The sequence below is a fragment of the Mustela putorius genome, unplaced genomic scaffold, assembly GCF_011764305.1.
Source record: "Mustela putorius furo isolate JIRA1106 unplaced genomic scaffold, ASM1176430v1.1 tig00000135_pilon_pilon_pilon, whole genome shotgun sequence".
Classification (NCBI taxonomy): Eukaryota; Metazoa; Chordata; class Mammalia; order Carnivora; family Mustelidae; genus Mustela; species Mustela putorius.
The window spans coordinates 392,973-406,586 of NW_025421292.1; the positions used below are offsets into that span (position 1 = coordinate 392,973).

General features: G+C 34.6%; 1 protein-coding gene across 7 annotated transcripts in view; it reads right to left on the minus strand.

Moving 5' to 3' along the window:
* Nucleotides 1-360: 360 nt before the first annotated feature.
* The window catches only part of TSBP1 (testis expressed basic protein 1), a 93,613-nt gene continuing 80,359 nt past the window's right edge, over nucleotides 361-13,614 (minus strand). For all 7 annotated transcript variants that reach the window (XM_045074653.1, XM_045074648.1, XM_045074650.1 and 4 more), the window contains 3 exons: nucleotides 6,934-6,954; nucleotides 6,212-6,226; nucleotides 361-1,776 (listed from right to left, as the gene is read on the minus strand). In XM_045074653.1, coding sequence (XP_044930588.1) covers nucleotides 776-1,776; nucleotides 6,212-6,226; nucleotides 6,934-6,954 — 1,037 coding nt within the window. In that variant the 3' untranslated portion in view covers nucleotides 361-775. The remainder of the gene's footprint in view (nucleotides 1,777-6,211; nucleotides 6,227-6,933; nucleotides 6,955-13,614) is intronic.

The following is a 13,614-nucleotide window of genomic DNA, read 5'->3' on the forward strand; positions in this document are numbered from 1 at the left end:
CAGAATCTTCTTATAACCCTCCTTTTCAAAATTATATTCCAGAGTGCACTCATGAGGCTATGGCAACAGTATAATTGGCTAATTCTTCTAGAGCACAGTGTGGCAGTCCTGAATTTATTTGCCTTTCTTGTACTCTTCCTACCTCTCTCAGTGTATCAACATCTTATCCATCTTTTGAGACATATATATCACCATTCTCTTCCTCAGGGAGCTATCCTCTTTATATTTTTATCCCAAGAGGTTCCTAACTCATATTATAACATCCATCTAAACTACATTTTGACAGATTTTCTTCTAAAAAATTGTTCTCTATACACACATTATATCACTGTGTGTGTTAAAAGCTGTTTTATTGCAGGGAGTCAGACATATTTTTCTGTACCACTTATTGCTAGAACAGCATTTCATGAACATTTAGCCTACCATGAAGACCACTGATTGGTTGATTGTTTGGCGTTACTGAGTTAATTTTAATAGTAGTCGAAGGAAATTATACATTTCTTTCCAGTGAAATTATACATTTCAAACATTCTCAAAATGTTTTATTTCAGAAAGTATCATCTTTCTTGACTAAGTCATAAAAGTATCAACTTAGAAAGCAAAGAATTGGAAGCCAAGATTTGTAGCTGGGAGGACTAAAAATGGTGAAACATCTATTGTAGACATATAAATTAAAGGGATTCTCTAATTATGATCCATTTAAGCAATAAATGGGTGGTGACTTGTATCTAGGGGATGGGAATCATAATAATCAGTTGACTTATGAGCCTTCCTTTTATTTCCCCTTACTCTTTCCATCTTTTTGTTGTACTTCTTCCTTTATTTGCCTTTGCCCCTTACTGAACCTTATTTTTTTACTCTTAACTTCGGATTCTTTCTTTCCTTTAACTTTGTGCTTTCCTTCATCACTTTTCTTCAGAGCATCATTTTCTTCTGTATCTGTCTTCTTCCTTGCATTTCCCTGTTCTCCTTGATCCTCAGAACTCTCTCTCTTTACTTGAGGCCCCTGAATTAGCAGTATCTCAGACTCACTACTCTCTACTGGGGACTCATGTCCTTGGGGTGTTCCAGCTTCACTAGTCTTTGCTGGGGACTCGTGTGGTCCTTGTGGTACTCCAGCTTCACTATTCTCTACTGGAGACTCCTGTCTTTGTGGTATTCCAGCTTCACTATTCTCCACCTGGGACTCCCGTCCTTCTTGTATTCTGGTGTCACTCTTTACTTGAGATCCCTGTCCTTCTTTTATTCCAGACTCACTCTTCTGTACTTGAGATCCCTGTTCTTGTTTTATTCCAGATTCACTCTTCTTTACTTGGGATCCCTGTCCTTCTTTTATTCCGGACTCACTCTTCTTTACTTGGGATCCCTGTCTTTGTAGTATTCCAGACTCACTCTTTTTTTCTTGGTCTTCCTGTTCTTGTGGTATTCCGGTATCATTCATCTCTACATGAGCCTCCTGTTCTTGTGGTATTCCAGTGTCACTCACATTTACCTGGTCTTCCTCTTTTGGTATCCTGGTGTCACTCTCCTTTAACTTGACCTCCATTTTTATTTCACCTTTCTCCAACTCAGTATCTTTTGCTTTGGTTTTTGTCTCTGGTGTGTGCCCTGAAATCAAGGATTCATCAGAATTTGTGACTAACTTTTCCTTCTTTAATGTTTTCTTGTTTTCTTCTTGGTTGTTCTCAGACTTTGTAGTGGCTCCATTTTTTAGGATCTTGGCCTTGAAATCAGATTTTTTTGCAAGTTCTGCATCCATGTAACCTGGAAATATAACTGAGCACACAACAAAAGTGCACAATTCAGATATCAAGTACTTTCTCTTTATTCCTACTTTTCCCCTGATACTGGTTTATTTTTTGTCTTAAAACTGAAAAACTGGAGATAACTTGAGATTTCCTGAAAATATAAAATAATAGAACTCTTATACTTAAAGTTATACAGGTATTGATAATATTCCAGACTCTTTTCAATAAATTGGAAGATTATTGAAAGAAGAGGTAAAATGTATTAAAAATGAAGTGGCTGGCATATGTTCAGTATATTATGGCTGATGATTAATGCTTAATAGCTAAAGGAGGATGCATTCTGAAAAGAAATGGAATTTATTTTTAGAAAAAAATGTGCAAAGAAGCAATAATTATTTCTTAAAATAGAAAAAACTCAAAATATGCTTTGGATATTGAATATAAGAATGTCTCATTATTCAAAAGTGATAATAATATTAGCTGGTAATCATTGGGTTCTTATCATATATCAGGCACTCATTGTTCTGAACATTTTATATAAAGTATTAACTCATTTAATCTTAATAACAACCATATAGGGCAGGTACTATTATTATCCCCATTTTACAGATTAAAAAAAAAAAACAGGAACTTTAAATGAATGTGAATATGCCCTGGAATCAGTAAGTGGTGGAGTTGGATTTGAACCTGAAAAGTCAGACTTCAGAGTTCAGTCTAAACCAATGCTTTAGACGTTCCTTACAATACCTGCAAACTCACTTTGCAAAAATTTCTGTTCCCTTTTTCCAAACACAGGTAAGTGAGCTCTACTATGTCTCAATTTCTGTGTGATCTAATAAAAACTGAATTTTTTAGTTTCTGTTTTCTTTTCTTATTTTAGTGATTTGGATCCCTGGATTAAGAAAAAAATATATATATCATATATATCTATGTTACCAGGAAGAATTTTGTGGGTTCTTCCTATGGAGCAGTGGCATGACTTCCTTTAAGAAAACCTATTTAAATAATGTAATGGAAAGAATATTGAATATAAAAGCTGAATTAGAACACCTGGGCTTAGTATTTCTGCTAGCTGGATTTATTTGGGTAAGCCAGTTAATCCCCAAAGACTCACCTTCCTTATATTTAACTTGTTCTGCCCATTTTGTAAAGTTATTTAAGGATTCTAGACAAATGTTTAAGGAGCATGGCTTTTACAAACAGACTGGTTCAAATCCTGGCTTCATTAATAACTAGCCAGGTGAGCTTGGGTGAATCTTACTTTTTTATCTGTAAAATGGGTGCAGTAGTAGTAGCTAATTCACAGAAGTGTTATAAACATTAAATAATATTACCTAAGTAAAGTACTCAATACAGTACATGGAGCATAGTAAGTAGTCTAATATTGACTATAACTACTGCCAAATGAGATCATACAGGCAGAAAGTCTGATCTATCAAGACAAGGGATTCTTAGTTCCAACCAAATACTTTAGAGCAATGGTTAATTGCTTCACAGGAAGATTTCTTGACTAAAAACTTTTTTTTTTTTTGACTTAGAAAGGCTTTTGGTTTGTTTAGGGTTCGATGTCTGAAATATTGATGTACACATAACCAAATAACAAGTTGCCAAATGTGAGACACACCTGCATTAGGTAAGAAAGTAACTGTAAGTGAAAAGAGATGATATAGTTCAGTGTTGCCTTTTTGATATTTTAGACTCTGATGCAAAATAACAATAACATTAAGAACCTTACAGCAGTGTTTTCTGAACTTTTTGTGTATTTTTTCCTCCCCAATGATTATTTAATAAGATATGGGTACTGACATTTTATTCTAGACAAACCCACTTCCAATTTACTAATGAAAATCAGTAGTAATATATCCTAAGCATTTTTGTACCGAAGAAGAGAGTTCAGAATATTTTGATTTCTGACAGAACTACCAGTGGACACTTGTTTTTTGGGAGGATGTGGTGTTGTGTGAGGAAGAGAATGTTTTTCCACTGAAGCTTCCAACCTTACAAATTCTGTGCAATGTGTTCCTTAACAAGCTGACTTTTCTTAATATATGACTATCTTTAGTTTTAACATCTTTAGTTTGTTTTATATTTACTACTGTGTATACTACTGCAGGACCCATTTTAAAGCTAACTTTACCACCTAAATTATATAGATTTTTGTTAATCAAAGGTAAGAATTCTAGGATTTAAATAAAATGTTTATTCTAGCTATACTTTTTCTAATTTTATAGGATTTAAAAAATTTTACTGTCTTTCCCTCTACCCTAAAAAATACTTCTAGTCACTTCTAATATAATATGCTTGTTTGTTTTAATATCTTTGCTGTATATTTTCCATCTGGAACTTAATTGCATTGTAGATGTCAGCTACAAATCATTATTCCACCAATTTCTAAGTTCTTCCCTCCCTTCTCTCAAATTTCTACATGGTACATAGATCTCCGCCCCCAACCCAGATCTCATAATCTCTATAATACAAAGATTTGTAAGCCCTGGCTGAAAGTCTGAAATTCTAATTATAAGGGAAATATTTAATCAAGAACTTGGCACTTATTCTAATGTATTCAGGATACTTAAATATTTTAAACTGGATTAAAAATTTGTTAAAGGTAAAAGATATCATGAGTTAGCTATCATATGATACTTAAAATAATGTGGTGACTAGACCATGCGCCTTATTAGGAAATTATTCCTATTAAGTCCCTAAACCAGTGGCTGTCAAGGAGAGCACACACAGATCTAGATCATAAAGATCTGTTAAGCATCAGGGAAAGGACTCATTGTAGATCTCAGTCCATTAATTAATATTAAAAAAATCATATACTTAATTAGCTGAATGTGGAGATGAGAAATTAATATACTCAACTTGAGAGGGTGGTAAAGTTTGATAAGCTGATCTGTCTTATCTTTCTTTGAACAATGAATTAAATCTTAATCTCTTTTTGCTAAAAGTATCAACAGGAAAATATGTTTGAAATATTGTCAACAAGAATAGATCTTTTACAAGAAAAGTTTTAAAAGATTGAGCTGATTTTTCTCCTGGCAATTTAAAAAAGCATATTCATTAAAAATGAGTTCACTTTCAGCGAGGGCCTTAGCCTATGGTGCCTTCCCAAAGCCCTCTTTCTTTTTGTAAAGAAAACATACACTCTCTTATCACCCTCTCCATGTGCATTTGAAAGATGCAGATACATCATGAGTGCTCTGAATGCATATTATTTTTTGGACTGTGAATGCAAAGAAAATAATTATCCTTTTCAACTTCCCCATCTCCCACTCACAAACCCTCTCTCCTAGTGTGAACTGAGAAAGAACAATTAAATATAAAGATATATTTTGTGTTTCTTAGTGTTGGAAAAGTTCGAGATGCTTGAATCTATCTTACTAAATTTAAGTTTTACTTGTTTCTTATAGTTGTATATTGACAGGTTTTAAGAATTATTATTCTGTTTCATATGATTTTATTGAGGAGCTGAAGCATTAATAATCCTGATGGGAAATCTGAATTTAGAAAACAGATAAAAACCAAACATTGATTTAAATGGGATGTCTTTTATTTTTAAAACTATCCTTTGTGTACATTTCATTATATACCTTCTCTAGTGGATGTATATTTGTATTTACAAACATTTTATTTATAGATATGGTTTCAGGACTTATCACAGAAAAGCTCTTTGTGGTTCAGTGTAGAAGGCAATGTGTTGGTATGGAAAGAGTATGTACTTTGGAGACAGGAAGTTCTGGATTTAGATTGCAGCCGTGCTGTTTACCAACTCTTTTTTTTTTTTTTTCTTTTCAGTGTAACAGTATTCATTGTTTTTGCACCACACCCAGTGCTTCATGCAATACGTGCCCTCCCCAATACCCACCACCTGGTTTACCAACTCTTAAACCTTGGGCAAGTGTGAGCAAATTTACTGATGTGTAAAGTAGGGAATAACAATAACTAGCAGATAGGCTATGGTAAGAATAAGAGATAATGTTTCTGAAAATGCCTAGCACAGTGCACAGTATAGAGAGGGGCTCAATACCTACTATTCCTCCAAAGTAAAGTTACTTAGAAGGCAAGAGAAAATAAAGTTTTTTTCTTAACTGGTTATTTTTCCTGTTAATATGATTCAGTGGACCTTCACTTGTTACCAAAAAGGAGTTCTCAATTACCAGCAAAAAACACAAAAATCTAGAAACCAATCTTTTTGTCATTATATTTTGCTGGGAGTTAGAAAGGAGATTCTTTTTTCAGAGCCTAGAAGATGGCCAAAGATTATGGCATCCTTTTGTATGAATTTCATCTCCTCTACAGCTGTCTCTCCAAAAATAGTTATTTAAAATATTAGAAGATTCTGGAGAATAGGAACACTTAAAATGTCCTTAGAAACAAAAGTCTCCATCTTGGGAGTAGAAAGAGCCAGTCCAGAAAATATAAACAATGTAAAATATCACAGTTGAGAATAAAAAACTTACCCATAGGAGATAGTGCTAAAAATAAAACACAAAAAATAGATCAGTGGGACTTTTCTAACTCAAGGAAAATCCCACTCTCAATAATATCTTTTGTAGGTGAATGCAGAAGCAGCACCTCTAGGTACTATAAAACCCTCTGTTTCATCCTCAGGAGTGCTGGAGCCCAGTGCTCTACATCCTACTTCACAGAGACGGTTTTCTTTAGGATGCCCTTAGTTAATGTATGGGATGGAATCCTTGTGTTGGTAATATCTATTCTACCAAATTTCAAACTATCACATTTCCTACTTTCATTGTTCTCTCACAAATCAGTTTTTAACCCACTCACCTTTAGGTAAGTTGGAAAATACATATTTGGCCAATTATCAAAATCACTATCTTGTCCTGACACTTGTTCTTTATATCAAGTTTAGGTGATTTTCTTTTTTTAGTAAAAATTATCCATTGTCAGATGCTAACACCAGGAAAATGGGCTTCCTTGTGGTAAATAGCCAGAATTATGAGACAAGATCATTATATTTTGTTCCAAAAGGGAAATAGAAAAAAAGAAATCAAAGTATGAGAAAATCACTTATTTAAGAAATATTGACTACTCTAAGGTAGAAGAACATGAAATACAAAATAAATGAGAAGAACATGAAATATAAAATACATAACAAAAAAAAAATCCTCAAAGGTCCTAGACCAGAAATAGGTAAGGCAAAGAAGTGATCTAAACTTACTGATTTTTCCAGAACTGTCCACTGAAAGAGACCAGAAAAAATCATTAGTAGGTGTTGGGCTCTCCCTTCTTACACAAACCCACACTCCTCTGGACTGGATGTACAGGATCTGTGTCATGAACAACTAAGTTCTTTTTATTTCCCTGCCCCTCCTCTTGACCTGTTATTGTTTAGAAAGATCTTGTGATTAGTTATTTTATGAAAAAAAAATTTTATTAGAATATATTTGACATTTTGTGCATATTGAAGGTGTGCAACATGTCAATTTGGTATATTATAATATAATATAATTATAATATGAGTGCCATTGTAGCAATAACTAGAACCTCTATGATACTACATAGTGATCCTTTCTTGTGGTTGGAATCAAAGTTCTAATCTCTTGGTAAGTTTGATGATTGTCATACAATTTTATTATCTAAATTCACTATACTATGCATTAGATCTCTAGGGCTTATTTACTACTTGTAAATGTTTACCTTTGAATAGCACATGCCCTATCCTCCACCCACACAATCCCTTAGTAACTCTCATTTTACCTTTTTTTTTTTTTCAATAAATTTGGCTTTCTTTTTGGATTCCACATATAAATGATACCATGCAATACTTGTCTTCCTCTCTCGACTTACTCATTCAGCATGATACTCTCAAGGTCCATCTATGTTGTTGCAAGTGGCAGGATGTCCTCCTTTCTCACTGTTGAATAATATATCATGTTTGTTTGTGTGTGCATGTGTGTATGACATCCTCTTTATCCAGTCATCCATTGGTATGGGCAATTAAGTTTATTTCTGTACCTTGGCTGTTGTGAATTATGTTGCAATATTCATGAACTTATATTTTTTGTATTTTTTTGATATCTTATTTTCACTTCCTTTGGATATATGCCCAGAATGGAATCGCTGCATCATATGGATGGTAGGCCAACTTCTAATTTTTGGGGGAACCTCCGTGTTGTTTTCCAATTTACATTACTGGATCATAGGGTAGTTATTTTTCACTTTTTTTTTTTTTTAAAGATTTTGTTTATTTATTTAACAGGCAGAGATCACAAGTAGGCAGAGAGGCAGGCAGAGAGAGAGGGTGAAGCAGGCTCCCCGCTGAGCAGAGCACCTGACGTGGGGCTCGATCCCAGGACCCTGGGATCATGACCTGAGCCAAAGGCAGAGGCTTTAAACCACTGAGTCACCCAGGTGCCCCTATTTTTTCACCTTTTGAGGAATCTCCATACTGTTTTCCACAGTGATTGCACGAGTTGCATTCCCAGGAACAGTGCATCAGTGTTCCTTTTTCTCCACATTCTCACCAATACCTGTTATTTGTTCTCTTTTTGATTTTAGCCATTCTGACAGGTGTGAAGTGGTATCTCACAGTAGTTTTGATTTGCATTTCCATAATGGTGATTAATGATGAACAACTTTTCATGTGTCTGTTGGCAATCTGTATGTCTTCTTTGGAAAAATGTCTTTTCATGTCTTCTGTCCATTTTTAATTGGATTGTTTGTTTAATGGCTGTTGAATTTTATGTTTTTTATGTATTTTCTATACTAATCCTTTATCAGATATGTCCTTTGCAAGTATCTTCCGCCATTCCATAGGTTGCCTTTTAGTTTTGTTGATAATTTTCTTTGTCATGCAGAAGATTTTTATTTTGATGTATTCCTAATAGTTTATGTTTGCTTTGTTTTCCTTGCCTCAGAAGACGTATCTAGAAAAATGTTGCTATAGCTGATGTCAAAGATGTCATTTCTTCTGTTCTCTTCTACAGTTTTCATGGTTTCAGGTCTCATGCTTAGGATTTCAAACTTTTGAATTTATTTTTGTGTGTGGTGTAAGAAAGTGGTCCAGTTTCATTCTTTTGCATGTAAATGTACAGTTTTCCCAACACCATTTGTTGAAGAGACTGTCTTTATTCTGTTGGATATTCTTTTTGCTTTGTCAAAGTTGAATTGACAGTATTATTATTATATCTGGGTTTTCTATTTTGTTCCATTGATCTGTGTGTCTGTTTTTGTGCCAGTATCATACTGCTTTGATTACTAGAGCTTTGTAATATAACTTCAAATCCAGAATCACAGTACCTCCTGGTTTGCTTTTCTTCTTCAAGATTGCTTTAATTATTCAGGTCCTTTTGTGATTCCATGCAAATTTTAGAATTATGTGTTCTAGTTCTGTGAAAAGTGCTGCTGTTATTTTGATAGGAATTTCCTTAAACGTGTAGATTGATTTGGGTAGTATAGACATTTTTACAATATTTTTTCTTCCAATCCATGAGCATGAAATGTCTTTCCATTTCTTTGTGTCATCTTCAATTACTTTCATCAGTGTTTCATAGTTTTCAGAGTACAGGTTTTTTTATCTCCTTGATTAGGTTTATTCCTAGGTATCTTATTATTTTGGGTAAAATTGTAAATTATACTTTTCTTAGTTTTTCCTTCTGCTGCTTCATTATTGGTTTCCTGGATTTTTTTGTTGTTTTGTTTTGTTTTGATTTTTAGTTCTATACAATTTATTTATGTTCTAATCTGTATTATTTACTTCCTCCTGCTGGTTTTGAGTTGTTTGTTTGTTTTTTTTTTTTTTTTTTTTTCTAGCTCCTTTATGTGTAAGGTTAGGTGGTTTAGTTGAGATTTTTCTTGTATTGCCTGTATTGCTATAAACTTCCCTCTTAGAACCACTTTTGCTACATCCCAAAGGTTTTGAACTGTTGTATTATTTTTAAATATTTTATTTATTTATTTATAAGAGACAGAGAAAGAGAGAGGCAGAGGGAGAAGCAGGCTCCCCATTGATCAGGGAGCCTAATGTGGGGCTTGATCCCAGGACCCCAGGATCATGACCTGAATGAAGACAGACACTTTACTGACTGAGCCACCTACATGCCATAAACCATTCATTGTATTTTCACTTTCATTTGTTTCCATATATTTTAAAATTTCTTTATTTTATTTTCTGGCTGACCCATTCATTGTTTAGTAGCATATTATTTAAACTCTGTGTATTTGTGGTCTATCCCTATTTCCTTTTCTTATGGTTAACTTATAGCAAAGTGGTCAGAAAAGATTCATGGTATGATTTTGACCTTTTGGTTGAGGGTTGCTTTGTGGTCTAATATGTGATCTATTCTAGAGAATGTTCCATGTGCACTTGAAAAGAATGTGTATTCTGCTGTTCTGGGGTGGAATGTTCTGAATGTACCTAATATATTAGTTCCAGTGTGTCATTCAAAGTTTTTGTTTCCTTGTTGATTTTCTGTTCCGGTGATCTGTGCATGGCTGTAAGTGGGGTGTTTAAAATCCCCTACTTTTATTGCTGTTCTCCATATTTGTATCTTGTTTGCCCAGCACCATTTGTTAAAAAGATTGTTCTTTCTCTTTTGAATATTTTTGGCTCCTGCCTTGACTATTAGTTAACTTTATATGTGAGGGTTTTATTCTGGCCTCTCTATTATGTACTGTTAGTCCGTGTATCTATTTTCATCTCAGTACCCAACTGTTTTTATTATTATAGCTTTATAGTATAGTTTAAAATCAGCAAGTGTGATACCACTAACTTTTTTCCCACCCCTCTGGATTGCTTAACTTGAGTGAGCCACACAGGCTTCCTTCCCAACAATGCACATTTCTAAGAAGTTGACAGGGATGCTGATACTGATGTTCCAGGGACCACATCTGAGAACCACAGCTCTAACCTGGCCCTGTTCACAGGACAGAAAACTGACTAAAGAGCACATCTGTGGCCTTGGTGGGACCTCTCTGTTCATTGGTCCACACCTGGAACTTCCCTGTGCATGTTCCTAACTTTATTATTTCTGTTCATGTGTTTGTCCTCAGTTGAATTACATGTGGCCTAAAAACCGAGCCCACAGCTATTTCTGTTAAAATCTGTTCCCACTCCATCAATCACAGGATCCAAACTACTACTACTTCTTATAATGGAAGGTTTTTTTCACTCTCACCATTCCCTCACAAACCTTGGTCTTCTGAGACATAAAAGACATGTCAAAACATACACTTCTGCAGGAAGAGCTCTGCAGGACCTCTGAAGAGGGGTTTCTCACCCCTTGTGCTACTCAAGTTTGGTTAAGTCACTATCTGTCTTGCTGGGAGGATGAAAGTGTCTTCTACCTCTGACTTGTATATTCCATTCCTTCTCAAGGTTTGAGAAGTTCTCAGCTAATATTTCTTTAAGTAAATTCTTTGCATCCTTCTCCCTCTCTCCTCCTTTATCCTCTTGTAGCTGGAAGTATTTCTATATTCCTATTCTCCGAGTCATTTATTCTTTCTTTCATCTAGTTTGCCCTGTTACTTATGCTCTGTATTGCATTATTATCTCATTTATGACTTTTGTAGTTTCAGAATTTATTTTTTTAATAATTTTAATCTTTTAAGTAAAGAACTTACTCTCTTCATTAATTTTATTTCTGAATTTACTGGATTATCTGAGTTTTCTTGTAGCTTATTGCATTTCTTCATAACAGCTACATATAAGAAACAAGTGTTGCATGAAACAAAAGACTTTCAAAATACATGGGAGAAAAAACTGATAGAACTGAAAAGAGAAATAGAAAAGCTTACAGTTTTACCTGGGAAATTCAACACCCCATTCTCAGCAGTTGGTAGAACTACTAGAAAGAATATGAAAGAGGTAAGAGGATCAGCCATGCAGATGTTTGAGTGGAGAATTCAGGCAGAGAGAACAATGACTAAACCTCTAGGATTCCTCTAGGAATCTTTCTAGACTATTTGAGTGACAAAAAGAAAGTAAGTGTGGCTGAAACAAAATTAACAAAAAAAATAAGATGAAGGAAAGCTATTAGAGCGTTGTGGGGAACAGATATCCCAACCCAGGACCTTTTTTTTTTTATGATTTTATTTATTTTCAGAGAGGAGAGAGAGAGATAGAGATAGAGAAAGGGGGCATGCAAGCAGGGGGGAAAGCATCAGCAAAGGGAGAAGTAGGTTTCCCGCTGAGCAAGAAGCCCAATGTGGGACTCAATCCCAGGACCCTGAGATCATGACCTGAGCCAAAGGCAGATGCTTAAGTGACTGAGACACCCATGCATCCTCAGGATTTCTTTCAAGAGGTGCTGTAATGACTTTGAATTTGAATCAAGAAAGATGGAGAGTTATTAATGGATCATAACAGAGGGGTGACCTGAATCTAAAAGGTCATCCCTGTGGATGCTGTATTGGTAGTGACTGGAAGGCAAGAGTAAAATAGAGCAACCAGAAAGATGAAAGTAACTTGGATCACAGTGAGAGTCATAAAGATCGTGAGAAGTACCAGGTTCTTATACCATACTGAGGGATCTGCTCTCCTACTATATAGTATTGTATCCTGCTAGGAATCTTGAATGATACCTTAGAAGAAAAAATTAGGGAAATGGGAATAGAGAACTGTGTTTCTGATCCCCAAACACCATCATTTATATACTTTCTTGTTTAAATTTTCATGAATACCTCAAATAGCTACTAATAAGTTCCCAATCTATTTCTTGTACTTTAGTTTCTTTTAGGGCAGAGGTAGGCAAACTTTGCTGTAGAGCACCAGATAATAAATATTTTAAGCTTTGCAAGCCACAAGATCTCTGTCATAACTACTCAACTTTGCTGCTGTGGTGCAAAAGTAGTAATAGACAATATGTAAATAAATAAATAAGTATGTGCTCCAATAAAACATTATTTGTAGACAATGAAATTTAGATTTCATATAATTTTCACATGTTACAAAATACCATTCTTATTTTTTGTGTTATGAGTTGTTGGCTTTTAGGTCTTTTTGGTGTATTCTGTTTATCATTATGTAATGTTCCTTCTTCTGATAAATTTTTTCTCTGAGGTCTACTTTATATGATATTAATATCACATTAACTTTTTTATTAATTAAATTTATTTATTTTCAGCATAACAGTATTCATTATTTTTTCACCACACCCAGTGCTCCATGCAATCTGTGCCCTCTATAATACCCACCACCTGGTACCCCAACCTCCCACCCCCCCCGCCACTTCAAACCCCTCAGATTGTTTTTCAGAGTCCATAGTCTCTCATGATTCACCTCTTCTTCCAATTTCCCCCAACTCCCTTCTCCTCTCTAACTCCCCATGTCCTCCATGCTATTTATTATGCTCCACAAATAAGTGAAACTATATGATAATTGACTCTCTCTGCTTGACTTATTTCACTCAGCATAATCTCTTCCAGTCCCATCGATGTTGCTACAAAAGTTGGATATTCATTCTTCTGATGGAGGCATAATATTCCATAGTGTATATGGACCACATTAACTTTAAAAAAATAATGTTTTCTGGGCACCTGGGTGGCTCAGTTGCTAGGCAACTGCCTTTAGCACAGTTCCTGGATCAAGCCCTGCATCGGGCTATCTGCTCAGTGAGGAGTCTGCTTCTTCTTCTCCCTCTGCCTCTCCTCTTGACTCATGCTCTCTCCCTCTCTCTCTCACCATCAAATAAATAAAATCTTTAAAAAAATTAAAAAAAATAATGTTTTCATGGTATATACTTTCTATCATTTTCTTTTTATTGTTAGATTTGAAGTGAGTTTCTTAAAGATAGCATAAAGTTGGGTCATTTTTTAATTTTTATTTTTTTAAAGTTTTATTTAAAATCCTGCTAGTTAACACACAGTATAATATTAGTTTCAAGTGTATACATTAGTGATC